Raw genomic sequence first — 27,505 nt, forward strand, 5'->3', positions numbered from 1 at the left:
CCCCCCCCCCCCCCCCCCCCCCCCCCCCCCCCCCCCCCCCCCCCCCCCGCCCCCCCGCCCCCCCCCCCCCCCCCCCCCCCCCCCCCCCCCAATAAAATAGCTTTCCAAATACCGCGTTATGACGATATTGTTCGTATGTTGCGTACCTAGTAGGGTATGGGGCTTTTTGCGCTAGACTTAGCCAATCACGAACCATGACAAATAACTTGAGATCTCCGAGATTTCCGATAGCCAAATCGTGGTGTGGATTTAATAGTTTCAATGACTTAGAATACATGCGTGAATCTGCTTTCGACAAAGAATAAGCATAGAATGAAATTGAACGAGAACAATTGAACGTTACAAGAAAGCTTTATACCTTATATCTAATGGGGCCTCAGTTACCTACTACTATTAACTCATCATCTCAGAATTCCCAGTTGTCTCGTCGGAAACGAAGACATCAGAAGCCCCGAGTGTTATTGTCCTGCAACACTTGCAGGAAAGATAAGTATGAATCAGCCCTTTTGAAACAGTCATTTCCCGTTTTACTCATAATGTTAACCTTGTAAGGTTGAAATGCGACCGGAGAAAGCCCTGTGCAACGTGCGTGAAACGACATCGAGAAGCATCTTGTACCTACGGCCGTGAAAGGCCAACCGTAGCGAATGTTGCAGGACGTTCGGCATTCGATGACTGCCTGAAAGTTGACGATCGCTTACGTTTATTTGACGGAAGGCTCCGGCATTTGGAAGATGAAATATCGAAGAGAAATCAATCTCGGCCCGAATTGCAAGATGCCGAGTTGCCTTGTCCTGCTACATGTCGCAGTCGTCCCGATACAATATCATGCCGAGTGGATTCAAAACTTGCGTTCGATTCGACTTCTCCAAATGACTCACTGCCACCGACAAATAATGATATTCTATTTACAAATACAAGCCATTGGCTGGCCATCATGAACGACGCTGTCAGTTGCCCCTTGTCGAACTATGACTCTATATACACACTATTCTGATTCATTCACAGACAGCGGAGCTGGGCAGATGTAACATCAATATTGAAGACAGAATAGAAAACAAGCAACAAAGAAATTGCCAAGGCCCAGCACTGCTTACAGGCTTTTTTAAAGACACAACATTTATGGAGCATCTCGGAAAATTACCACCGCGAGAAACGGCTGATTCGCTCGTGTACCGTTGTCTGGATTCTATAGAACCATTTTTGAGTAAGGTCCTTTCTTAATCATGTTGAAAAATTCGATCCATCTAATGTAGACCATTTAAACAGTTACTGTGCACGCTCCGACTTTCAAACAAGAGGTAATGTTTTATTAATTGTGTGAATCTCAGCCGCGTATCGTTTCATCCTTGCTAACTTCTGACAGTATTTAGAATTTTGGCAAAATCCAGAAAGCTTCCCACCCTCTTGGCTATCACTGCTTTATGGAATTTTATGCTGCAGTATATGGATGGACCATACCACTGATTCTAATGTGGCAGGTTTGAGCCTGCCGAGTGAGTTCGAGTTTTATCGTATTCAGAGCGCAGCTTTCTTAGCGAAATCTGATATGGCGATTCCTGGAAAATACAAGGTTGAGGCGGCTGTTGTTTATCTGGGGATGGAATACGTGCGGACTGATAACCTGAAAACTGATGTGTCGGTTTTACTGGGACTGGTGTCACGACTGGCCATAGTGAGTGGATACCATCGTGACACTCAAATCTATAACCAAATAACAACCTTCGAAGCAGAAATGCGTCGAAGAGTATGGCTTACGCTTTTGGTGACAGATTGTGTTGTAGCCTACGAGACTGGGCTGCCTCGAGTGGTGCCCAGCGGACTGGGAGATGTGAAACGCCCTCGCAATTTGTTAGATGAAGATATTGATCCCCCAATTCTAGACCTGCCGCCAGCCCGAATCGCTACAAAAGGCTGTAACAGAATGATATATATGGAAAAAAATGGAGTCCATATTATCTATGGCTGCCGATATTGCAGATTCAGCACTTGGCCTCGCATCTCAGCCAGAGAAGGTTGCCAAGCTATGCGAGCAATTGAATGCTATTAGAGATAGTATTCCTACGGTCCTTCGTATTTCATCAACTGGATCGTCGATTACGGATGACAAAATGGCTATCTGGAGATCTAATTTAGAGATCACATATCAGCGTACTTGCTGCGTCTTACATCGACCGTTTCTGACGAAGAGATCAACGGATTACCAAACGCAGTCTTTTCGAGAGACGTGTGTATCTGCAGCACAAAGAATACTGGAGCTAGAATATGAGATTTTCCAAGTATATTCGCGTAAAGCTTCGAACCGCCATAAAATTTGGTTTGGAGCCTCTCGCTGCATTAACGATGGATTGACAGCAGCAATGGCAATATGCCTAGAGCTGGTGTATCGGAGAGAAGAAGAGCGATCGTCAAATCTTGTGACCTCTGGCCGACTAATCCAGCTATTGAAAAGCTTATATACGAGCTGGAAACGCGCACCGAGAATTTCTTTTGAGTTTGATGCAGCTACGAAGATTCTGGCAGCGATGCTGCGTCGACTGGAAATTTGTATCCAAGATCGAAGTACAGATGAAACTGGCTCATCTAAACAAATGGAGTTCTGCAGATCAGACGTAGTACCTCAAGAGTTTTGTCCTGCACATGATTTGGAAGATGAGGATTTATTATCTTCACAAAATGCTATTTATGAGCTGCTAAGCATTGATACGATGGAAGATTTATTTGATTGGGTAAGAAATATTCCCTTTCCTGATTCATGACTATATGCAATTAGCATAATATTGTACGAAATAAACAGGCTAACAAGTTGAATTACAGACTCTTTGGGATCATGAGATGCATCTGCTTGATAATAAATCATTTAATTGAGTTTATAATGGGTAAAGTAACAAAAAAGGATCCACATCCTGTCTAACATGGTTGTACAGCAGAAGAATGTAAATATATAATCGTAATGCAGTCTTAATGAATGCCTCGCTACTCTACAACTTAGTAATAGCGTATCTGAAGTAGAAAAAGTCGTGAAAGAGCAGAGAGATTCTATACATGATTAAATATTGTAACTGAGGGGGCAGCCCACACGGCAACCCCTTCATTTTAATCTTTGGGCTATGACTTACAGTAGAGGCCCAATGACGTATCCATATTGGTCTGCCATCTCGCAGGCTATCGTCTCACCGAGCGCAGCCACTTAAAGCTGCACTGGATACTTCTCCCGAATAGTTTTTCCATATTTAGAGAAGAAAATGGGGACGGGAATGAATGCTAATGAAATAAAGCCTAGTAGCGAATTGCCCCATCCAAGACCGAGTGACGCGAAGAGCCTTGGGCCGGCAAGTGGGAGTAGAGCGCCCAGTAGAGACCGAGAAGCAACGAGGGCAGCACTTCCTGAGGCCGCATGAGTCGGGTATGAGTCGATGATATACGTCTGAATGGGAAGGTATAAGCCCATTAACCCGAAGCCAAACGGTACCATGCCGATGATTGGGACGATCCAGTGAACATCTTTGTCAGTTGTCCAACCGTACCAGAAGAAGCTGATGGGACAAAAGGCGGCGTAAAAAATCATCATGGGTTGTCTCATTTCCGGTTCGAATTTGCCACCATTACGCTGTGCCATTTTTGCCATTATCCGATCGTTGGTGAGGGCAGTTAATATTAACCCAGCCATAAAACCAATGCCAATGCCCAGATAGGCCAATCCTGATAGACCGGTTGAAAAGCCATACTTGTCTTTGAATACTGAAGGAATTGTCGTGAAAAATAGATAGAGTAATCCATACTCTAATGCCAGATATGTCGAGAGAAGGAAAACGATAGGAGATTTGCAGTATAAGAGAATTGGCCGTAGCATGCCCATTTTCAGCTTCGTCGATATAGATGTATCAGCTCCCACTTTAGTATAAGCACTACGGAGATCGTCTCTGCCAAGCTCCTCTGCGAGATGCTTAGTTTTCCATTCAATGAGAACGGGCGCGTAAGTCTCGCGATTGAGAATCTCAATGCCAGCAGATGTGATCGCTCCAACTATTAAGAGAACCCAAAACACCCAGCGCCAACCTACGGTCTCGCTGATGAATCCTCCACAGATTGGCCCAACTACAGGGCCTAGCAAAGGTCCCATGCTCCAAAGAGATGTCGCCAAGCCACGGCTCTCGATAGGGAAAAGGTCAGCGATCACGCCGGCTCCCAAAGTCAGACACCCAGAGCCGCCCACACCAGAAAGCAGCCGGAACACAATCAGACTTGCAATATTCGGAGCTTTGGCACAACCGATTTGCCATATGACGAAAAACCAGTTTGCACAGCTAAGAACAATTCGACGACCGTAAATCTCGCTTAGGGGTGCAAGTAAGAGGGGGCCAAACTGCATTCAGAATCAGTATATATATTTCTTTATCTTCAAATATACTGGAAGGATAATACATACTGAATAACCCAACAGATAAATACTCACAGTAAAAGAAAGTATAGTTTCATTGGTAACGCCGAAATCAGCCCCGACGTATTCGATGGCTGGTGACAGCATGCTAGACGCGAGCGGCGAGACGAAAGTAATTCCGGCCATCAACGCCAACAATCCCCATTTACGACTGGACGGGAAATTTTGGGGATTTTTCGGATCATCTTGCCCATCCCAACCAACGATACCTTCGCTGAGGTTTGTTTCTAGGAAGCGATGCTTGTCTGGCTTCGTGACGTGAGTCTCGCTGGATTTCTCAATGTCTGGTAGCGGTTCAACATTGCTATTCAGTGGCAGATTTGCATTGGTGGACTTCGAAGCATCAATTTTTTGTTCCATGTCATCTGTGGACATTTCTTCATCTTTTAATTGAAGCTGTGTCATATTTTGAGAGCTAATATCGGCTAGTACAGCAAAGAAAGCGCGTGAAAATGTACAGAATAAGATTCAGAGAGTAGCACTATGGAAGTCAAATTTGAGTGATTCATTTTTGATTATATCCCTGAATTCTTATTCATTTTATTCCCCTAGAAATTGATCTCCAGAGTCATATATGTTTCGGATTTGTAAGGCGTTTAAATTTGTCAAGTATCGCGGATTTTATCGCTGATCTCGGTTTTGTCGCAAATATCGGGTTTCACGATGACCCCGCTTTTTGCCAAGTAGACTATATATAAAACAAACCACTGCCGTGAAACTTAACTCTCTTAATATTTAAAAATTGCTCTGTCCGCGGAACTGAAAGCCTCAAGGTAGGAGTTTTGGCTGCCTCCTGGAGTACTTGGAAACGAAAGGAAACGCTCTTTAATTGCCGTAATCTCCATCACCTAAGAAATTCATAAAGCTATCCCTTCAAAAGTAATTTCCAAGTACATCTATCATCTGCTTAGCCCCCAAAGCATATTGTTAACTCTGTTAATAGTGAGCTCTTTCGTCGCCTCGGGCTTGGCGTCCGGATACATTATCCAAGATGGTTACCCATCCATACCAGACTATCTGAACCTTCGTTTAATTGCTGGCCTCTCACCGAAAACTGCTTCACAAGCTTGCGAAATCTCCAAGGGCAGTTGGTATGGTTGCTTTATAACTTCGGATGAAGACAATTCAGTCATTGGAATGGGTCGTATCATTGGCGATGGCGGATGGTACTTCCATATAGCGGACATGGCAATTCATCCACAGCATCAACGAAAGGGCTTGGGAGACCAGATTCTGAAGAGGCTGCTATGGGAAATTTCAACGAAAGCCCCCAAGGACGGAACTCCTTACATCACGCTTATGGCAGACGGGCCTGGAAGAAAATTATACCAGAATAATGGATTTGTTGAAACGGCTCCTCATTCCCTCGGCATGGTTTTAAAGAACCCCGTAGACGATATACAATGAAGCTACCGTCGAGATGTCGCCCAATTTACGATCATGGTAAAGGAAGGGCGGAGGATGGTGGTAAAAAAACCTACTGAGGCCACTAAAGACACCTATAGAAGACTATGCAAGTATATTAGTTAACAATAGATACTTAGAAGAATAAAAGAAAGTCTATACATTTTAATAAGAAAATCTAAACCGACTCTTTACAAGTACAATCCTCTTTAACTCAGCTGATATCGCGCAGCGTTTAATGCATCATACATTATGCTTTCAGCCCATTTACTTAAGCATATGCGTCCCAGCTTGCTCATTTCCACCATCTCTTGAATACTGAGTCAACTCTTCAAATCTCACCACAGTATCCTTTTTGCGAAATAAAATCCCGAATGACAGCACATTTATAACCATCTGCAAAAGTGATCGGCTGTCTGGTACCACTTCCACCATGGCCTCGGTTCCATCTTGCGCCAAGTAGATGTTGGGATTCTTCGGCAACAGGCGACCTGCATTCCATAAATTCCATAGGAATGAGTTGAGAAGCATAAGAGTAGCTTCAAAGATATAAAAGTAGACTTCGTAGCGCAGAAGAGGATTCAGTTGTCTAAGAGCCTCAATATTAGTAATATCTACCTTCGTGTTTCCAGTATGTTCTACCAGACGATAGATACATCTTATGAAGATCAACGTCATACTCATGTATAGCGTAGCTAATAGAGTTTTGACGGATTTGGATTGTACCGAGGCTTTTGTACATCTTATATGAAAAGTAGCAGTCAGACAGACAAAAATGGTGATGACGCCGACTTGAATGACAAGGACAGCCATTATCAGGTGACTTCCAAGTGTTTGTGTACTGGGTGATGCTGATGGATTCGAGGATAGAGAGGCTCCTACGCCATTCAAAGCTTCGACGAGAGCCATAAGGCCTCCAAACACACGAAGAACGCTGGAAGCAGGGAGTGGTGCGCAATGAGGAACGTAAAAAAATATGCGGCCGAGGACATGGTAATTCGAAAGCTCAAGCAGCGGCCTGCAGAAGTTACACATGCATTAGACGTTAAACTTTAACGATGCTTGATATAAATGTTTAAACTTACGGGCAAGCATATATAAAGACCTGACTCAGAATGAAAACAATTAGAGAGCCATTTGCATTCGGATCATAAATATAGTGGTACGACGCATATTCTCGACATGCAAAGCCTGCGGCGAATAATACAGCGCACACAGAGTGTAGTCCGACCAATCTGAATGCCCTGTAATGACTGAATGTTAAGGTTAGCTAATACTCCCTAATATTTCATCTTATCTAGAGATAGAATATATTTACAAGCATTGCCAAAGATGAAAGATTGCAGAAATGGCGAAAGCTATGGCGAAGAAGATTGGGGCTCCTTTATTGGGAGCGTAGATATAGAGACTATACACAACTACAATTTATTAACTAGACATTCGCACTATGAAGTTCAGAAATTTTTGTTCTTACCTGGATCCCCTTCTGCCATTGTAAAAAAGAAAAAAAGAGAAAAAAAGAGAAAGAAAAAAAGTCGAATGGGATATGGCAGTAAAATAAGATAAAATCCGCGATTATATCTGTTGACAGCTTAATGCCTATTGTAGGCGTTAAGAAGTAAGAATAAAAGGATAAAAAAGTGTGTTTATTAACAAAATAAAGAACTGAATATGAGAAAAGTAATGAGCAAAAAGAAAGGAAGTATGGCGACTTTAGGGCTTTTATCAACTTGCCAGAGCTTGCAAAAGAGAGGCTCAAGAGCATCCAACTGTTCTGATGCAACTGGCGCTTTACCCAAATAGGAGAAAAGAAATGCCAAGACTTTTAGTTTCCGGCGGTACTCTCCAGACCCACCCTGGCCGCGTATTGACCTCGACGAGAGTTTCAAGTGCTGAGGAAGGCGGCGATAAGAATGTACGGCAAAGGGGTAAGAGTCAAGTAAGTTCTATGCATATCACACGTAGTTTAATTGCATTTTGAGTTGTTTTAATTGACATATTATTAATATATTCTCGTTACTTTTTATAGATGGCTGGAGGATCACTCGTAAAGCGGCATTAGGCGGCTTGTATCCACAGCAATCTGTAGCGTGAAGATGTACGGCCTCCCAAAACAAACATCCCAACGAGTATCCCCAGAGCTCCAAAATTGTTCAAGAGCTCGTTCCGCCGTGAGTGGTACATAGGTGCCAGCATCATAGCTAAGTTCCGACAGCTGGCTAGCAACAAAGGTGCGCATTGCTCCACCGCCATGAACGGCTTCTACCCCAAGTACGACCAGAGGCCAAACCATAAACCTTTTAAGTCTTTTGCTGGCGAGTGCTTCCTTCAGAAGTATCTGCAAGACTGCTCCGTGCTCAGCACATTGTATTCGTAGTGCTGAAGACTGAGGAAGAACCGATAAGCTTTGGAGCGATAGGATGCAGTAGAGCGCAACAGCAGCCTGATACGCTCTACCTACCAGTATCCAGTCTTCTTGGCAGGAGTGTTTGGATTCAGCTAATTTCTGAGGTGAAAAGGAGTTGATGCGCTCCAATATTTCATAACCCACTTCCTGGAGAGCTTTGGTGTCAAAAATATCAGGCCGTGCACCTTGCTTACGCAGGTGATTGATTCTGAAGATTTCGGGAAACAGCTGTATCGGACATAGATGAATTTGAGATGCCATAATACTGTATTTTTCAAGTAAAAAGCTTAGAGCCTCAATATGTAAATTTGCCAGAAAGAGGTCTGAAGCCGGACATGTAGTGTCCCCAATCACTGCAATACTATGTAGTGTCAGTATATTTTAACGATAAACAATGGTTAAAATCGTGCAGCATACAACCAGAAACAAAGCATTAACGGCTTCATGCTTGTTGATTTATAGAGTACGTAGAATCCGCCTCGTAGCGTAATCAATTTGTATATTGCGCCTAAATGGCATCGCCAATCAAGCGACCTTCCCTGGTGGATCTGTACAACAATGGTCACGTAAGCACAGTGAATAGCTTTGATGTATCCTGGGGTAGAAGTGACTAACGTCTGCAAGTAGAAGTGTCAATATTCCAGCGATGATTGTATTACCAGCCCGCTTGTCTTCTTTGTTGAGGTAGTCATTCAGAGATCGGACAGCGAGGCCCCAATAGAAATAGAATTTCTCCACTAGTGGTTTAAGATGAAGGACATTGCTTGTTTGGTTGATTCGGTGGCTCATAATCATGCAAAGCATGCCATACTTCAGATAATCAGGGCTTAGACGTGCAGCTTGGAGATGCTTGGCAGAAATCTGGTAAAGGTAAGGATTTTGTCCAAAATCATGGATTGGGGCTAAGTCTTTATATATGCAAGAATTGACTATCCAACAGATATCAGCAAATTGCCTCCAATTACCAGCATAAATGAACACCTACAGTAATCGAGAGCTTGTACGATGACTTGAACTTCGTCATTCATTTCAAAGTGTGGAAGCGTTATATGCATATAATTTTCAACTGAGATTATATGCCTTATCATATCTTCTGTTATTTCCTCCTGATCGTCTTGATTTTTCCGTCGTAAAGTTTTCTTTTGTTTCTGTTCCCGAGATACGACTCTGCCAGGCGTGATCCACTTCAGTCTGGTAGGCTTCACATCGCCATACCCTGGACATGGTATGCCAGATGTATGACATCGCTTGCATCCAGGCTCCTCAGAATCACATACTAAGCATCGTCGACGGCATTCCCAGCAATGGCGCTTGCCGTGACCTCCTCTATTTCGCATTCGTTGACTTGGGGGCTCAGAAGACTGAGGGATCGAGGGGCTCATTTTAACAATTGCGTTAATTCTGAGTAATTACACAGCTGAAACTATCCAATTAAAATTGTTTTAATGGCTTCAAAGCTGCCAGCGCAAAGTGTTCAATTGCCTATCTCATTTCAGCTTCGATATTTTAACATAAAAAGGAGGCTACGATCTGGGCAGCCTTAATAAGCGTGTCAGGGGTGCTTCAAGTTTGCGCCACAGTTCTACGTCAGCAATCCGCTAGTACCGGGTACATTTACAGTAGTAGGTAGTTTCAGAATGTCTGCGCTAGATTGGACCTGTAGCTAACCTATAGCATATGAAGTTATGGAGGATCTGCATATTTCATATTTATCGGCCCCTCAATACGACATTTTTGGCATAGTGTACATGCAGTTACAAATCTTTTTAACTTGAAGCTGGAACGAACATATATACCTCTGTACAAGAAAGTTAGGTAGATGCTACTGACACGCATAGTCAATTTTGCTACGTTAACTCTTTTTCACTATGAGAGATCTATCACCTGCCCCATGCAATATTTGTTTCGACCTAAATGAGATCGCTATCCGTGGAAAATGCGATGAAGAGGGGTTTTATACCTACTGCCTACAGGAACTCGTTCAATCGGCGAAGCAGTGTTCTACATGCGACCTCATCATGGAGGCGTGTAAACACTGCCATCCGCAAGCTGTTGACAACTCAAGAGTTTATACACTGAGCTTCGCGGCCGATGCGAAGTTGTCAAGCGAAAGTTTGTCTTTAGGCATCTGGCCTACTGAAGGCGTGGCAGATATGACTCATAGAACATCTCGAAAGGTGAACATTTATGCAAAATCGGGTAGTTTTTACACAACATTGCGTTAGTTAACAAATTAGAAGACTAATAAATGCATATAGGAGAGCCGTGTCCTTGGCCGCTTTTTAAACCGTGGTCAGGTATCTCGAAGGCAAGGAATCATCTCGCTGAACAAATCTTGAGCTGGACAAACGACTGTGAGAGAAACCACGAAGATTGCCGCGTGTCGCATGCGCCAATACTCCCAAAGAGAGTTGTTAAAATCGTGCCGGATATGATAGGAGCTCTCAAGGTTCGTCTTGTCGAACCTCAGCCGCTCACAGAGAGTCGCTATGCGTGTCTTAGCCACTGCTGGGGAAAAACTCAAATCTTGAGAACTGTGTCTGAAAATATCGAAAGACTCAAGGATGAAATCCCATGGAACTCCTTGTCTAAGACATTTCAAGATGCCATCGAATTCAGTCGTACAATTGGTATCGAGTATATTTGGATCGACTCTCTATGCATCATTCAAGATTCTGCAAATGACTGGGAAGGCGAAGCGGCAAAAATGGCCGATTATTATGCCAACTGCCATATTACCTTAGCAGCAACAGCTTCAATAGATGGAAGTGTCGGATTCTTCCCGAAATTGCCCGAATACGACGAACCATTAGAGATCCAAGGTGTATATCATGGTCAACGCTATCACCTGATTGCTGAGACAGCAATCTCACATCCGTATGAAGTGCAGCCAGATTCATTACTCACACCAGAATTTCCTTTGATGACTCGCGGCTGGGTATACCAAGAACAAACACTGTCACGCCGCTATGTCCATTTCTGCGCTAAAGAAGTTGTCTGGGATTGTCGATCTCAGACCCTCTGTCAGTGTGAATCAAAATATGAAAACACACACTGGGATATCTTCCGTACAAACTCAAGTAGGAGCATCATGCGCAACAATATCAAGAGTGGAAGTGCAGCTAAACAACGGGAACTTTGGTATGACAATATCATGAGCATGATGGATCTAGAATTTACCTACCTGAGCGACCGGTTGCCAGCAATGGCTGGTATTGTGTCTCAGTTCGCTGAGCTATTTAACACGAGGTATCTCGCAGGGTTGTGGGAGGCCAGTTTCATTATTGACAGCTGCTGGTTCATGGACGAATTTAGTCGCCGGCCAAAAGAGCTGAGAAATATTCCGTCATGGTCGTGGGCATCCGTTACCGGAGGAATCGACGTTACTTGGTGCCAGCGACCCTTAACGGACGATACTGTCAATGTCTTCTCTAAAGTTCTACATATAGACTGTGTATCTGTAGGCTCTCTATATCTCGGGCGTCTTGGCAAGTGTCTTGTCACGCTAAGGGGACCATCTGTGAATGCCACTATCAGAGTTCGTACTAATGACGAACCCAACCCGTCTCCTGAGAAACTCTTCGCTCTCAACTTTGATAGCACCGGCGATATTAATCTCGGAGAATCAGTAATCTCCGGTTGGTCTTTCAATCCAGATGCGCCAAACGCCGAGACCAATATTTGCAACGATGGAGATCTGAGGATTATAAAAATGATGGCGGGGCATCTAAAGAGGACAGGAAAAGAGTGGGGGATTTTTCTTGTGGTGCAAAAGGTGGAAAACCATGATAATTGGGAGAGAATTGGGCTATTATTTGGTAACAGTCTAAGACAGAACCAAGTGTCTAAGAAAATTTGCTTTTTGAAATGGTTTGAAGACGCTGCGCAAGAGCAAGTAATACAGATTCAGTAACAGATAGTCAATCTATATGCAGGGCAAGCTTAGTGCCTTACGCAGCCTGCATGTAAGGAATGTTGCGAGTCCACGGATTACAGATGAGCAAGTTGGAATTAAGTGCTGTAAGAATATTTCAAGACTTCAACTCCCCTCTTTTACTTGTATTTATAATGCTCTGGTAGAAAATATTTCCCTACTCATTCATTTGAGCAACAGATTCAAGCCCTCTGGCTTGCCACCGGCTTTACACTGGCGCCGAGCTCCGAAAGATGGTCATCGTGAAGGTGCTTGAAGTTCCCATTAATTACTCATGTGCGGAGATCATGATACATTGACTGTGCTGAGATGAGTATAATAAATAGACATCTGAACACAGATTATGAGTGCATGAGACAGATTTATCTTTCTCGTGCTGACAAATTGATACTGGTACCTGTGTGTCTCAGTTGAAATCAGAAAACAGTAACAACTGCAGCCGCTCCCTAGCAGAATCTGCCGGATACATGACCATAGTAGTAGCTGTTGTCTTACTTTGCCTCACATGATTCTGTGCTATGATGTCGCTGACTCTGATGACTCGGCTTGAAGAGTTTTGTAGACAAATAAGGATAAGTCCGCGATACTACATGTATGTAGGGCGGATTCATGAGGCTATCTTCATCTCACCGCTTTCCGCGAGAAATCCTCTTTTTCTCAATTCTTTGACCGCGTCAAGTCGTCAAGCGTTTTATTTCATTGCTGCTGTACTCTGTAGTTTACATGTATATAATTCATGATGGATCTGTGGATTTCACTACTCGCTGAATTTTTTTTAATCGCCCATATTTTGTTTTTTATTTGATCTTCATGTATACGCAGTAGCTTTCGTAATTCAGTGTTGATAACATGAGGATGGTAGCCGTATTTACAGTCATTAATACTGGCTGCTACCGCTCCCAGACCGGCGTCTCCAATTTTGGTAGTAATAACAGCATACGTTCTTAGCGAAAGGAAGCAGATTTGGATCAGAAACGCTCTGGCAGATCGATACACTTACACTAGTAGCCAGTAATATGCTACCACGAAGGCAGGCTAAATGGATGTCTCTCTCCCTTTCGTGTTAACGCTTTTCGCAAATTCGTATTTTTATTCTTGTCTCAGATATTTTGGGCAAGATGCATGGTTGGGGCAATATTAACTTCGGATGAGACGATAATACGGTGATAATTTACTATAAATGGTGGCATGCTTCCCCAAATCTGAACATCTGAATTGCCTCCAGCTTCAACGCCACTTTTTACAAATCTCCTCCTCTACGTTTTTGATACGCGCAGTTGTAAATCATATATATTTATGCTGTTATAAGAGTTCGCCGATATGCAGCTCTCAAATATTATAACTGGTGTTACACTTGTCACAGCTACTGCTGCCACTTATGGTATGGGCTATTTGCCTCGATAAATTCCAGGCCTGTATACATATAACTTAACATTTTATTTAGTGTCCTTTGATTCAGGCTATGATGATGCTTCACGCAATCTGGATCGTGTATCTTGCTCCGATGGCCGTAATGGACTCATAACCAAGTATGGTTGGAGAACCCAGGGTCAAATCCCTCACTTCCCATATATCGGCGGCGTTCAAGGTACTACTTGGAACACCACGGCATGCGGCACTTGCTACAAGCTAGAATATGGTGGCAAAAGTATACATATCTTAGGGATAGATGCTGCCTATAATGGCGGGTTGAATATTGGCCTCGATGCATTGAATGATCTCACTAATGGCAATGCTGTCGCATGGGGACACGTGGATGCTATTGTCACTCAAGTTTCTGGAAGGGACTGTGGCCTTCCAAATTCATATTAAGAAATTTGAGAAAAGAATACAAGGTGTAACCAAGAGATAAATTACAATATATGCGACCCAAAATTAAAAAAAATCTATTTTATGTAAAGATGAATTTTAAAATGAAAGTACTCATTTATGACGTCCATTGCCTATCTCAGCCAAGCTATTACTCTCTTCCACATCAGCATGATTGGCTTTTCTAACTCGTACAACAACAGATATCTCTTTGTTCAATTTTTAAAATTACACAGAAGTACAAGTGAAGGGGCAAATCCCCTGCTGCTTTATTCAAAAAAAGTGATGACTATGCAATTTATGCATTTGACTTCAAAGGTGGCTCCTGCTTGGCATTCTCAATATACGACGAAATGTTAATATTGGGAAATCGGACCAAATCTTGAACTATTTGACTAAACTCTCGAAGGAGCATTGACAATGTCTCTCTAGAAATGATATGAGTGTTCCCTTGTAGCTCAACATATACACCGCTATCTCGTGGGCGTGTAAGCAGATACAATGATCTCGGCACCACGTGTGGATTGTTGAAAGCGCGGACCTGAGTTGTCATTGTGCCAAGCTGAAAAGTGGGATTTTCATCAATGTTCTGATGCTGAATCGCGGTATCGAAGCCAGAATCCACAGGCCAGTCTGTGCAGTTCTCGCGAATATCTCGAAGTCCTAGTGAATCAGCTTCTCCGAGCTCAATAAACTGCTGTTGAACCGCTGTAAGCAGCTCACTGGGGTTCTGTACAGACGACAGTTTGATCCGCACAGGGACAATATTAACGCAGGGACCAAGGATATTTTCAATTCCTTCCACGAGTGAGTTCCTTCCGGCAACCAGCCGCCCATAGACCACATCTTTCTCTCCTGTAAGCTTGGCTAGGACAATAGCCCATGCAGAAGTCATGATAGTAGCTGGTGTAATGTTTTCGGGGAGCTGTGATAACGGTATGATTGATTCCAGAACAATAGCTTCGGCGGGCGAATCAGAAACTACGGGCGGAGAGACCTTTGGCAGGACTGCTGTAACTGTCGATCCCTTGAGAAGCTTTCTCCAATACACCATGGACTTGAGTCTGTGACGATGTGTATAAGACATGAATGTTAAGAAGTTGACAGAATCTTGGAAAGATTCGGTCTCTGAATCATCAAGCAAGACACGGAATACAGTAGGTAGGGAGATGCCATCGTATTGAGCGTGCGACAAACGGACAATAAGGCGGCCCTGTCCAGTTTCGTGTCTCACCAGAAAGAGTGCAAACGGAGCACAAGATGTTTCGAAGTGCTCAATATCATTTAATATGAGTTTCTGACAGAAGTCTTCCAGATTATCCTGAATTTGACATACTTCAAGAGGCAGATCGAGATGATGCGGCGTTATTTGCCATAATCGTCCGAGGAGGGGCAAATAAGAGGCACGTAGGATGGAGAATCTCTTCAAAACGGCGGTAGAGTTTTGCTCTATACGTGCGATACTTACACTCGCGTCGATATCCAAGAAAAAGTAATTGCAAAATTCGCGTGGATTCATCCTACCACCTTCAATGCAATCTTCCTGAAATTGTGTAAGCGGCATAATATCGGCAACCGTGGAAGACTTTAGACGAAGGTTAAGAGAGTCAAGCTCCGAAAACAGCGCGAACTTTGTAGTGGAGTCAATTAAATCTTCTTCCAAGATATTTTCGTCATCGACTTGAGCGATTGTTTCCAATTGTGCCATCGCTCGCAATGTTGGGTGGCGGAAGACGTCCGCTATCATCAGCCGTGCGCCTCTCTTGCGAAGAGTCCCCACAAGCTTCATCGCTCCAATTGAATCTCCCCCCAGCTTAAAAAAGCTGTCATCGAGACCAATTGCGGAGGTCTGAAGGCCAAGTACTGTAGCCCAAACGTCCTGCATCTCCCGCTCCATGGGCGTTGAAGGTTTCGATTTCTCGGTTTCCAGATTTTCCGATTTCAACAGTTGTACGCCAAGCAGCTCCTGAGTAGAGAAGTTGCCGGCAATAAGGCGTAGCTGTTTACGATCTGTCTTCCCTGTAGCAGTGAGAGGAAGCTTACTCAAACCTACCAGCGCTTCAGGAAGCATATAACTGGGCAGATGCTGAGCGAATTCGCTTTGCATATCATAGTCAAAAGGCAACACAGCAGCTTCGGCAAACTGAAAAAAAGGCTTCGAATCGGCTGCTCGTCGCATATCTTCTTCAAGTTCAACAAAAACTATCAGCATAGGTCGAGAACCTTCTCCATGCGGCACGGCCACTTCAGCCACCACCTGAACGGCATCAGGCAATGCCTCATGCGCCCAGTGTTCTACTTCACCAAGGTCAACGCGTTGGCCTCGAATCTTCACTTGCACATCTTTCCTCCCAATAAAAGCCAAAGTACCGTCTTTATTATACCGCACGAGATCGCCCGTCTTGTATAGTCGCCCGTTTCGGCCTGACTGGTCTGGTGCCCCTTGGAGTAGCCAAATTGGATCATGGATGAAAGACGATGCTGTCTTCTCTGGATCATTTAGGTAGCCTTGACTAACAAGTGGACCTTCCAGTAAGAGCTCTCCAATACACCCGAAAGGAACAAGACGATTATGATCTTCGGGATCAACAACCCAAGAAACTAACCCAATGCCATCTCCAATACTGATCGTATCTTCTAAAACCATTGCACGGTGCGAAATAGTGCTGATGGGAGTGCATTCAGCGGGACCATACGTGTTGATAAGTCGACACTTTCCCCACCAACGAGCTGCGTCTTTAGCCGTGAGGGCTTCGCCTAAAGATATTAATGTTTTCAACCCAGGTATAGTGGTTGGATCAATCAGTCTCGATACAGTTGGCGTAAGATTTACTACTGTAACGCCCATTGCTCGTATAACGCCGTCAAGGTTCCCTTTGCGATCCTCGTCTGATGGGATGCATAAGCAGCCACCCGCCGCAAGAGTTGCAAGTGTGTTGTGTACGGCGACATCAAATGAATAGGAAGCGAAATCCAACACTTTTGACTCATTATTGAAGCCCAGAAGCTCTAACTGATAATGTAAAGCCGAGGACATATTAGAATGAGAGACAACGATCCCTTTAGGTGTACCTGTGCTTCCAGATGTAAACACGCCGTATAAAGGATTTGAAGGCGATTGTAGCGGAGGCAAGTGAAAAGTAGATGGTGAGCTTAAAATCGTGTATATACTTTCCCCTATTTCGATCACAGTAGTAGAGAGACGCCGGCTTAGAGCCATATGGCTCACAGATGATAGAATTATTTCAGTGCCGGTATTGTATACCATGCTCTGTAGTCGTTTCTCTGGTAGTGTAGGATCAAGCATTACAAACCCTCCACCGGCTTTGATGACGGCGAGCATAGCCACTGTTGTCCACATAGACTTCTCAAAGCAGAGAGGCACAAGCATCCCATCCGCAACTCCTAGACTTAGAAGATGGCCTGCCAACAGTGTAGAAAGCTCGTCAAGCTCGAAATATGTTAACTGTCCATCCCAAGCAGAGATAGCGTTCGCGTTAGGCCTAGCTTTTACCTGCTTGTCGAAAATCTGGTTGTAGAAACGATCAATGGAAATTGGCATCATGCTATTTCGCTGCCATATCTCGCTCAGTTCGCGTCTCGTAATAAGCTCAATCTCCTGTAGAGGCCGCGCTTGGTCACCAGTGGCAATGTCATGGAGAACGAGATCGAGTCGTTCCAGGAGCGCCTGGACCGCCCATGGCTCTATGACACCTGGATCATATCGTGCAGTAACCAGGATCCCATCTTGTCCCAGTCCAACCTCTACCACAAGAGCATAAGTGCTTATTTGGCCTTGCTGGCGTACATTTTTCCATTGGCCAATTACATGGTCATCGGAGTCGCTGTCATTGTCAGGCTGGATAATCAATAGAGTCTGAAATTGGCATGCTTGCTGGCAGTCTATGCTGATTTTGCTGATGCGTTGCAAGCCAGTTTGTTCGAATGGAATCATGTCGGTAGCCTGGCGTTGAATAATTGAAAGATACTGAGAGATAGGCTGAGATTGTACCAGATGTACACGGACAGGCACTGTGGCGATAGTTGGACCAATCATCCCATCAATTCCGGCGATGGGAGCGCTTCGACCCGATACTGTGATGCCGAATATGACATCGTTGGAGCATGCAGAGACTCCTATGACTAGAGCCCATGCGGCACGTACAAGATTTGATGTGGTGATGCCAGAGCCTATGCATTGGGCATCAGACAATGAAATCAAATGGCTTAAAGATCTATGCGCCACAGGCTCCTGCACAGATGAAGGCAGAATTGGGAAGATGGTCGAATCACAGCCTTTAAGTTCATTTTGCCAATATTGTCGCATGCCTTCTTCATCTCGTTCCTGGACATGCTTAATAAAGGCTTTGAATGGGATGAAATTGTTCAATGTCGGCGATTGGCTGAGGTATACTTGGTTTACCATATCAACGAGCAGAGGGAGTGACCAGCCATCATAAAGTGCATGGTGGGCCGTCCAAACAAACCACTTGCATGTTCCTTGGCTGTCTTTAACAAGTGCGTATCGAGTAAGAGGCTCGCCAAGATTCATGCCTTGTTGACTATCGGCATCTAGATACACATCGAGTCCGGTCGTGTGAGTCCAGTGGATGCTTTCATGCAAAACAACTTGTAGAAGGCTACCATTGTGATGAATGATTCGGGTACGCAGGATGGCCAGAGATTGAACTATAATTTCCCATGCCGTACAAAACGATGATAGAGAAGTATCTGGAGATAACTCGAGGACCATTCGCATGACATAGTCTCCTGTCCGCTTTGACGATAGAGATAAGAGACCTTCTTGCATCGGAGTACATGGATAAGCATCTTCGACGGTAGAGGGTCCTATATCAGATTCAAGAGAGGCAGGATCAAATCCAGGTTCAAGTAAAGAAAACGCCGGGATATCGTGAGATGGGCCATTCACAAACACGGAAGCATGATGTGCCATTTGCTCCAAAGTAGGATATCGAAAAATATCTGCGACTGTAAGTTCCATGCTGGTTTTTTGAGCCTCGCTTACAAGTCGCATCGCAGCAATTGAATCCCCACCTAGCCGGAAGAAGTGGTCATCCAGTCCAATCGTAACAACAGATATTCCCAAGATACGTGCCCAGAGCATCTGTATATGCTGCTCTATGCTTGTAGACGGCAGTCGCCGCTGCCCTATACGAGACTTACGCGCTTCATTCAATTCACCGATAGTGAATGATTCACCAAGCGCTCGTAATCGTTTGCGATCTACCTTCCCAGAAGGCATCATAGGCATCTGGTTCACGTTAAAAAATATTGAAGGGATCATATAACCCGGCAAAACTTTTGAAAGTTTGTCTTCAATATTAAAATTAATGAGGAGAGGCTGTGCCACGATTCTTCCATCCACATCATTTGTGAGAGGCTCACCATAGCCATGCAAGAAGACGGCGAGAACTGGATCTGGATGACTCTCAGGTCTAATGACTTCAGCAACTGCTCGGCTAGCCTCTGGTATTTTCAGCTGCACCCAATGTTCGACTTCGTTAAGCTCAACACGTTGACCTCGGATTTTAACTTGAGCGTCTTTTCTTCCGACGAAAGACAAATTTCCATCTTCAGAGTAGCGTACTAAATCACCCGTTTTATAGACAGTGCCACTTCTTCCAGGGTGATTAATTGTCCCTAGATTTAACCAAGAAGGATCTTTAATGAAAGAAGCCGCTGTCTTCTCCTCATCATTTAGATAGCCGATTCCAACGAGAGGTCCTTCAAGAAGCAGTTCACCCACGTGTCCTAGAGGTACCAGACATGTGTCATCTTGAGGATCGACCACCCAAGTAACTACACCAGCTCCTTTTCCAATGCGAGTAGCCTCTTTATATGTTGAAGGCTCAGAATTTATGTTGCTGTATGGTGTACACTCACTCGGGCCATATGCGTTTACAATGTTAAGATGGCCCCACCAACGCTCAGCATCGGTAGCATCAAAAACTTCGCCAGCAAATATAATGGACTGCAGAGTTGGCACATCTTCCGGAGATAACATTCTTGAGACAGATGTTGTGAGGGCGACAATTGTGGCGTGCATACGGGTTATGCTCGAAGCTAAGTTTTGTAATCGTTCTTCCTCACTAGGTATACATATGCAGCCGCCTGCTGAAAAAGTCATGATTATGTTACTGATCGAGTTATCAAAGCTGTATGACGCAAAGTCAAACAATCTCGATTGGTTGGAAAAGCCTAGTGACTCTATTTGGTGGTGTAGGGCAGAGGCAGCATTGCCATAAGTGACCATTACGCCTTTTGGTGTCCCCGTACTTCCCGATGTGAAGACAATATACATGGTTGACGAAGGGTCGGATAATTGTGAGTGCATAAGAGATGATTCATGGTTGTCATTGAAGAGTTGTTGATGAACCGGAATCACGTTACGTGCAAGGCGAAGTCCCAAAGTCTCGCATGTAAGCGAGGTAAGCATCACTGAGGACGACAGCTGCTCAACGATATCTTTCAGACGAAGTTCTGGAAGCGAAGGCGATAAAAATACGAATCCTCCGTGAGCTTTTATGACTCCTATGACAGCGACTACTGCCCACATAGATTTCTCAAAGCATAGAGGCACCAGCACGTTCGGACCCACGCCCTCGTCAATGAGTCTGTTTGCCAGCTGGCGAGCAAGGCTATCAAGTTCCCCATACGTGAGATTCCCATCATGGGCGCATATAGCTGATGCTTGACGCTGTATTCTAACATTTTCTTCGAACGCATCGAGGAAGCTTTTATTTGCTGGAGTCGGAACTATGCTATTCCATTGCCATATAGCATCCAGTTCTTCCTCCGCGATAATCTGAACAGCAGACAAGGGGCGCGAGCTATCGCCGCTGACTAGATCATGCATAACAAGATCCAAACGTCTTAGCAATCTCTCAACAATCCATGGCTCAATCAACCTTGTATCGTACCGCGCTATGGCTGTAATAGTATCGGCACCAAGCTGTATCTCTAACAGAAGAGCATACGTATTGATCTTTGCTCTCTGGCCAGCATCAATCCAACTGCCTAGCGGACTGTCTCTAGATCCAGTATCTTCAGGCTGGACAACCAGCAGAGTCTGAAACATGCAAGCGTGCTGCGACCCTGGGCAGATTTTAGAGATTCGTTGCAGTCCAAATTGCTCAAAGGGAATCATTTCGGCAGCTTGCCGTTGTATTGATTCAAGGTATTCCGAGACATTTCGATGCCTAGATAGATCTACCTGTACGGGTACCGTTGCAATCGTTGGACCTGCCATCCTCTCGACTCCTTCAAGAGGCGCACTCCGTCCGGACACTGTGACGCCGAACACAACATCTGTCGAATTGGCTGCTCTACCAGCTACTAATGCCCAGGCAGCGCGCACTAGATTAGATATAGTTATGTCACTTGTTATGTTCTCATCCCATGAGATTTGTTGAGTGGTTACGGCGTCCCCCAAATGTTCTTGCCTAGACGGCGGAGGTTCTGGAAATATGTTCGAGTGGCAGTTCTCCAAGGATAGTCGCCAGTACTCTTCGGTCTCAGCCTTGCTCTTTTGTGTGAGATAGTTGATAAAAGATTTGAAGGGTGCCTGAGCTTCTATTGGTTCTCCACGGTAAACGTTTTCTACATTACTGATAAGGAGAGGTAAAGACCACCCATCATATAATGCATGGTGAATAGTCCACACAAACCATCGACAGGTACCTTCAGTATCATGAATTAGAGCATAGCGTGTCAGCGGCTGCCCAAGCGCCATAGAATATCTCTCATCTTCTATGAGATAATCATCAAGACCAGTAGCTTCAATCCATTTAACTGCCTCCTTTAGAACAATTTGAAGAAGGCCGACATCATGTTGTACCAGTCTTGTTCGTAAAATTGAAGATGATTGAATCACTGTCTCCCATGCCTTCTTGAAAGCCGGGATGGAGATCTCTGGAGATATCTCTAGAATAGCTTGGAGCGTATAGTCACCTGGTCGCTTAGTTGATAAAGATAAAATACCCTCTTGAAGTGGTGTACAAGGGTATATATCCTCGATCACGGTTTTGTCCAGGTTCCATTGGCTCTCAAGATTGGTAATGAGGACGGGTACATCAACATCAGCGCTTAGAAGACTGAAACGAGTAATATTTTCAGTAGAAGTAATAGAGTCAGCAATAGCCTCCATACTAGCCGAAACATCTATCAGGTGAGGTTGGCGAAAGATGGACGTTGCCGAAATCTTCATACCAAGCTTTCGAGTGGCACTAACAACTCTCATAATAGCGATTGAGTCGCCGCCTAGATGGAAAAAGCTATCATCCAGGCCTATGGAACTTGGCTCTATATTCAGTATACCAGCCCATATTGCCTGCATCTGCATTTCTGCTTGGGTTGTAGGCTGTCGCTTGGATCTTTTTGCATTTGTCCTCATATCTGCTAATTGTTGTAGAGAAAATGAACTACCGATCTGGCGCAATGCACGGCGATCTGTCTTACCACTGATCGTTGTGGGCATCTCTCTCACCGAGAATAACGCTGTAGGTATCATATAAATTGGCAGGCGACTAACAATTCTAGTTTCAGCCTCAGCGTTAAGAGTATATATCGTAACATTTTGGTCCGCAGGCGGCCCATTGTTTGCTGCGGGTATGCTGTTAAACTGGACAAAGGCCACCAGCGTCTGAGACGAGCTTTCTTCTTTCGAAGTAATAACTTCAGCAACAACATGACTGACATCTGAAACAATATCTCTTATACAATACTCCACTTCACTGAGATTGACGCGCTGGCCACGAATTTTGACTTGTGTGTCCTTTCTACCGACGAAAGCCAGGCTGCCATCTTTATTATACTGAACCAAATCACCCGTCTTATACAGTCGCCCGTGTCTCCCTGGATAATGTAGAGTGCCCTGTAGTAGCCATGAAGGATCTTTGATAAACACTTCATTTGTTTTAGCTGGGTCATTTAGGTAACCAGGGCCAATCAAAGGGCCTTCGAGTAGTAGCTCTCCAACATGGCCTGGCGGAAGAAGATGATTTGCATCATCAGGGTCAACTACCCAAGTAACAACTCCAGTACCTCTCCCTATGTGAACCAATTGCTCTTTGGTAGCTGTAACACTGCTAGTGGTGCTGATTGGTGTACACTCGCTGGGTCCATACATATTAACGATATCGACGTGACCCCACCAGCGTCGTAAATCTTCATCACGAACAGCCTCTCCACCGAGAAGAAGGGTTCGGATTGTTGGTACATCTTCAGGTAGAAGTATACGAGCGACTGATGGGGTTAGGCAAACAGTGTTGGCACGTAGCTCTGATATACTTAGAGGAAGGCTGTCTTTTCGAGCTTGGTCATTTGGTACACACAAACACCCCCCTGCAGTTAGGGTGAAGAAAACATTAATAATGGACGCATCAAAAGCATAAGAAGAGAAATCGTATACGCGAGACTGCGACGAGATGCGAAGGCTTTTCATCTGATAGTGCAGCGCCGAAGAGAAGTTCAAGTGAGTGATCGCCACGCCCTTGGGAGTGCCTGTGCTTCCCGATGTATATATCGCATACATAATGGCTGAGGGAGATAAGATTGGAGTGGCACGATTGATAGGCTCACTTATCCCCTGCAATATGGCTGATTCAACGACTAGGATGTCAGGCACTAGACTGCGAGTCAATTCTTGCTGCAAGGGAGAAGACAGAGCCAGCTTAGCTCCCACATCATGAACAATAGACGAGAGGCGCTCCACTGGAAGAGATGAATCCAGCATAACGAATCCAAAGCCCGCCCTTAGCACTCCAAGAAGAGACACAGTCATCCACATTGACTTTTCAAAGCATAAAGGGACGATAGAACCAGGATATAGACCATATTTAGTAAGTTGGGATGCGAGTCGCATAGAGAATACGTCTAGTTGGCCATATGTCAGATCGCCATCCCACGCGCAGATTGCCGGAGCATATGGATGCATCTCAGCAAAATCAATTATAGGATCATGGACAAAACGCTCGATAGGGTTTGGGACTGCGCTGTTCCATTTCCAAATTTCGTCCATGTCTTGTTGTACAACTGAATTAACATCAAGGAAGCTCCGAGCATTATCCTCATCGCTAAGTTGATGCATTGCTAGCTCCAATCGGCGTAGTAGCTTCTGGACCATCCAAGATGATATTACTTTCGAATCGTAGCGAGCAGTCGCCTTGATTTGCGTTGGATCTATTTCAACTTCCAGCAGAAGAGCATAAGTGTTAATCCACTCACGTTGGCCGCCGTGATGCCACTGTCCTAGGACATCAATTGAACTAGAGCCGGGTTGCTTAGGGTGCAAGACAAGTAACGTCTGGAAGGCACATGCCCGTTGTGCTTCAGGGCATACTGTAGCAATTTTCTGCAATCCTGCCTGCTCAAAAGGAATCATTTTGCTTCCTTGCAGCTGAACCATGTTAAGATACTCTGATATGGTCTGACCTTTCGGCAGCTTAATGCGTATAGGGACTGTCGCAATAGTCGGCCCTACCATATTGTCGATACCAGTTACTGGAGCACTCCTCCCAGATACTGTTACTCCAAAGACAACATCATCTGAACTGGTCATGCCTCCAACAACATATGCCCAAGCAGCTTGGATGAAGTTTGCTGCTGTGATATTTGCCGATTTCTGGCGTTTCCATGGGACAAAATGTACTGACTCTTTGTCTGGAACCGGCTCATCGATAGAAGGTGGAATTGGAGGGAAGGGGATGCCCTCATAACCCTCCAAGGAACGTCGCCAGTAGTCAATTGTAGCAGCTTCATCTTGGGTTTGCAGATATTGGATAAAGGATATGAATGGCGTGGTCGGTATTATTGCGTTCCCCAAATATACGTTTCTGACAACATTAATAATGAGCGGTAGTGACCAACCATCATATAACGCATGATGAAGCGTCCATACAAACCAACGCGAAGTATTTTGGTTAGTCTCTTTGATCAAGGCGTAGCGTGCCATCGGCTCTCCCATATCCATAGACCGCTTACGATCTGCATCAAGATACGTATCTAAACCAGTAGCTTCTGTCCAATCTATGCCTTCATCCAGAACAATTTGTACTAGACTGGCGCCAACTTGCCCAATTCTAGTGCGTAGAATTGCATTAGAACGAATCACGGTCTCCCATGCATTGCAAAATGACCTAATAGATATGTCCGAGGAAAATTCTAAGACTAAACGCATGACATAATCTCCAGGATTTTTGAATGACAATGAAACGATACCCGCCTGTAGTGGTGTGCACGGATATACGTCTTTAATCTTAGATGCATCCAACTTCATCTGCGTGGACAGCTCTCTAATAACCGAATCAACGGCTATCTCAGTCTTCATTAGAGAAAACGGACGGATAATATCTCTAGTAGTAGAAGTTTCATCAGTGATTATACGAGCATGATTTGCCAGTTGAACAAGCCTAGGATGTTGCCAAATATCAGCTACTGCCAGCTCAATACCAATTTTGTGCGCCGAGCTAGCAAGCTTCATAGCTGCAATGGAATCTCCCCCAAGCTGAAAGAAGCTATCGTCAAGTCCAATGAAAGTTGGATCAAGTCCGAGGATATTAGCCCATAAAGATTGCATTTGCAGCTCAATCTGTGTCTCCGGTGGCCGTTTTTCTCTTTGTAGTGACATCTTGAAGTCAGCAACCTGATGTTTGGAGAATAGTTCACCAATGTTACGCAGCTCTCTTCTATCTGTTTTGCCAGTAGGAGTCATAGGTAGCTTCTTCAGACGGAAGAAGAGCTGAGGAACCATATGCTGGGGCAGATTCTTGTTCAAGTGGTCATACGCCTCGGTACTAATCGAATGTAAATGAGCGGTGGGATTGTCCAGGTCTGCATTTTCTGCGGTATCGTTCTCGATTTGAAGGAATGCCACAAGTATTGGGTTGGTTCCGCCATGGAGGGTAATTACTTCAGCAGCCACCTGAGTAATCTCCGACACAATCTCTTGGACATAGTACTCAATTTCGCCAAGTTCCACACGCTGGCCTCGAATCTTAACCTGCGTATCTTTCCTACTAACGAAGACAAGGCTACCATCTTCATCATACCGAACTAAATCGCCTGTCTTATAGAGCCGGCCGCGACGTCCAGCATAACCTAGGGCACCGCGGAGTAACCATGCGGGAGAGTCGATAAATGACTGAGCAGTCTTTTCAGCGTCTGCAAGATAACCACGAGCAAGAAGGGGGCCTTCGAGTAGAAGCTCTCCGACGCAACCAGGCGGGAGGAGGTAGTCGTGATTTTGAGAATCTACTACCCATGTCACTATACCGGCGCCTTTGCCTATTCGAATAGCATCCTGTATGCTTGTTGAGTCACAATTAGCTGTGCTAAGAGTTGTGCACTCGCTTGGTCCGTAAGTATTTACCAAACGGCATCGTCCGTGCCATCGAAATGCGTCTTTTGCTGTAAGTGCCTCGCCCAACGATACTATAATTTGTAAACTAGGAACCGTCATAGGATCCAGAAGTCTCAGCACTGATGGTGTGAGGTTTACAAATGTAGCACTAAAAGACTGAATGGTACCCGCAAGATTACTTTTGCGTTGGTCGTCGTGTGGAACACAAACGCATCCGCCTGTTAAAAGGGCTGCGAAGACGTTATGTATAGTCACATCAAAAGAGTGAGATGCAAAGTCCAGAATTCTAGAGTCTTCTGTTAAACCGAAAAGTGGAATCTGATGATAGAAAGCGGAACAGAAGTTTTCATGAGTAACTTCGATGCCTTTTGGCTTTCCTGTACTTCCTGAGGTGAAAACAGCATACATGAGACTTGAAGAGGGCTGAAATCCACTCTCTAAAGAGCTGACCACCTCGGAATCACTGGTTAAAAAGTCTCCAACAGGTATGACGAGATCTGACAGTCGCTGACTTGAAGGCATACAGTAGACGGACGATAGCACAATGCTGGAGCCAAGTTCATCGCATATAGTTTTCAGTCGCTGCTCCGGAAGAGAAGAATCTAGAAGGGCAAACGCAGCGCCCGCCTTGAGTACTCCAAGCATAGCCACCGATGTCCACTTGGTTTTCTCAAAATACAGCGGTACAATCACACCTGTAATTACTCCGGCGTCTCTTATCTGCACGGCCAGGAGGGAAGATAGTCGATTCAATTCTTCGTAGGTGAATTCACCATCCCAGGCGCACACTGCAGTAGCAGCAGGGCGAGATTGGACTTGTAGATCGAATTTTTCATGAACGAGTTGCGTAATAGTAACTGGAACCGTACTATTCCATCTCCATATGCGTTCCAGCTGACTGTCATCAAGTAGTGTAATATTCATGGCTAACGCTTGAGGATTCTTGATAATATTTCGAATGGCGGTGCTAACGCAGCTGGCTAGGCGTTGGGCATTAGATTCATGGAGGAATCCAGGGCGAAAACTCAAGTCAATTTCGAGAGTATCGCCATCAAGTGCATGGATCATCACATCGTACTAAGAAAGATGTTAACACAAATTGCATTATTACATATAAGAGAAAGCAAAAAT

General features: G+C 44.7%; 8 protein-coding genes across 8 annotated transcripts in view; 4 read left to right on the forward strand and 4 right to left on the reverse strand.

Annotated features, from left to right (window-relative positions):
- Positions 1 to 118: 118 nt before the first annotated feature.
- On the forward strand, positions 119 to 2,868 carry GGI43DRAFT_425102 (Zn(II)2Cys6 transcription factor; the record flags this gene model as incomplete). Its single annotated transcript, XM_083208465.1, has 8 exons — positions 119 to 133; positions 411 to 490; positions 553 to 949; positions 1,009 to 1,207; positions 1,270 to 1,301; positions 1,367 to 1,916; positions 1,981 to 2,729; positions 2,818 to 2,868. 8 exons carry the CDS (start codon positions 119 to 121, stop codon positions 2,866 to 2,868), a joined length of 2,073 nt encoding a protein of 690 aa, XP_083057313.1.
- Positions 2,869 to 3,190: 322 nt separating this feature from the next.
- Positions 3,191 to 4,846, reverse strand: GGI43DRAFT_425103 (MFS transporter; the record flags this gene model as incomplete). Its single annotated transcript, XM_083208466.1, has 2 exons — positions 3,191 to 4,366; positions 4,430 to 4,846. The coding sequence occupies 2 exons, from the start codon at positions 4,844 to 4,846 to the stop codon at positions 3,191 to 3,193; spliced, it is 1,593 nt and encodes a 530-aa protein (XP_083057314.1).
- Positions 4,847 to 5,173: 327 nt separating this feature from the next.
- On the forward strand, positions 5,174 to 6,032 carry GGI43DRAFT_414225 (acyl-CoA N-acyltransferase). The gene is made up of 2 exons (XM_083207016.1): positions 5,174 to 5,320; positions 5,385 to 6,032. Coding segments are annotated over exons 1-2 (465 nt in total). The 5' UTR covers positions 5,174 to 5,319; the 3' UTR covers positions 5,849 to 6,032.
- An 80-nt stretch (positions 6,033 to 6,112) lies between these two features.
- Positions 6,113 to 7,338, reverse strand: GGI43DRAFT_387025 (uncharacterized protein; the record flags this gene model as incomplete). Its single annotated transcript, XM_083203869.1, has 4 exons — positions 6,113 to 6,863; positions 6,931 to 7,089; positions 7,164 to 7,263; positions 7,320 to 7,338. 4 exons carry the CDS (start codon positions 7,336 to 7,338, stop codon positions 6,113 to 6,115), a joined length of 1,029 nt encoding a protein of 342 aa, XP_083057316.1.
- Positions 7,339 to 7,764: 426 nt separating this feature from the next.
- On the reverse strand, positions 7,765 to 9,753 carry GGI43DRAFT_414229 (Zn(II)2Cys6 transcription factor). The gene is made up of 5 exons (XM_083207017.1): positions 9,238 to 9,753; positions 8,868 to 9,181; positions 8,670 to 8,800; positions 7,857 to 8,613; positions 7,765 to 7,784 (listed from the first exon to the last, which is right to left on the reverse strand). Exons 1-4 carry the CDS (start codon positions 9,632 to 9,634, stop codon positions 7,887 to 7,889), a joined length of 1,569 nt encoding a protein of 522 aa, XP_083057317.1. The 5' UTR covers positions 9,635 to 9,753; the 3' UTR covers positions 7,765 to 7,784; positions 7,857 to 7,886.
- Positions 9,754 to 10,017: 264 nt separating this feature from the next.
- Positions 10,018 to 12,237, forward strand: GGI43DRAFT_414231 (HET domain-containing protein). The gene is made up of 2 exons (XM_083207018.1): positions 10,018 to 10,451; positions 10,511 to 12,237. The coding sequence occupies exons 1-2, from the start codon at positions 10,121 to 10,123 to the stop codon at positions 12,163 to 12,165; spliced, it is 1,986 nt and encodes a 661-aa protein (XP_083057318.1). The 5' UTR covers positions 10,018 to 10,120; the 3' UTR covers positions 12,166 to 12,237.
- Positions 12,238 to 13,411: 1,174 nt separating this feature from the next.
- On the forward strand, positions 13,412 to 14,106 carry GGI43DRAFT_414232 (eliciting plant response-like protein). Its single transcript, XM_083207019.1, has 2 exons — positions 13,412 to 13,567; positions 13,631 to 14,106. The coding sequence occupies exons 1-2, from the start codon at positions 13,507 to 13,509 to the stop codon at positions 13,996 to 13,998; spliced, it is 429 nt and encodes a 142-aa protein (XP_083057319.1). The 5' UTR covers positions 13,412 to 13,506; the 3' UTR covers positions 13,999 to 14,106.
- A 10-nt stretch (positions 14,107 to 14,116) lies between these two features.
- GGI43DRAFT_430257 (uncharacterized protein) overlaps positions 14,117 to 27,505 on the reverse strand; it is a 31,997-nt gene continuing 18,608 nt past the window's right edge. Inside the window, exons 4-5 of the mRNA XM_083209225.1 lie at positions 22,474 to 27,451; positions 14,117 to 22,410 (exon numbers count right to left, since the gene is read on the reverse strand). Coding sequence (XP_083057320.1) covers positions 14,294 to 22,410; positions 22,474 to 27,451 — 13,095 coding nt within the window. The 3' untranslated portion in view covers positions 14,117 to 14,293. The remainder of the gene's footprint in view (positions 22,411 to 22,473; positions 27,452 to 27,505) is intronic.

This window comes from Trichoderma evansii (genome assembly GCF_050947405.1).
Source record: "Trichoderma evansii strain SZMC 28006 chromosome Unknown GGI43scaffold_22, whole genome shotgun sequence".
Classification (NCBI taxonomy): Eukaryota; Fungi; Ascomycota; class Sordariomycetes; order Hypocreales; family Hypocreaceae; genus Trichoderma; species Trichoderma evansii.

Coding starts and splice junctions, on each gene's coding strand:
- GGI43DRAFT_414229 (XM_083207017.1), bottom strand. CDS start 9,634: ATGAGCCCCTCGATCCCTCAGTCTTCTGAGCCCCCAAGTCAACGAATG. Junction 9,182..9,237: donor CGTACAAGCTCTCGATTACT/GTAGGTGTTCAT, acceptor TCTGTTGGATAG/TCAATTCTTGCATATATAAA. Junction 8,614..8,669: donor TTAATGCTTTGTTTCTGGTT/GTATGCTGCACG, acceptor GACACTACATAG/TATTGCAGTGATTGGGGACA.
- GGI43DRAFT_414231 (XM_083207018.1), top strand. CDS start 10,121: ATGAGAGATCTATCACCTGCCCCATGCAATATTTGTTTCGACCTAAAT. Junction 10,452..10,510: donor GAACATTTATGCAAAATCGG/GTAGTTTTTACA, acceptor AAATGCATATAG/GAGAGCCGTGTCCTTGGCCG.
- GGI43DRAFT_414232 (XM_083207019.1), top strand. CDS start 13,507: ATGCAGCTCTCAAATATTATAACTGGTGTTACACTTGTCACAGCTACT. Junction 13,568..13,630: donor AGCTACTGCTGCCACTTATG/GTATGGGCTATT, acceptor CATTTTATTTAG/TGTCCTTTGATTCAGGCTAT.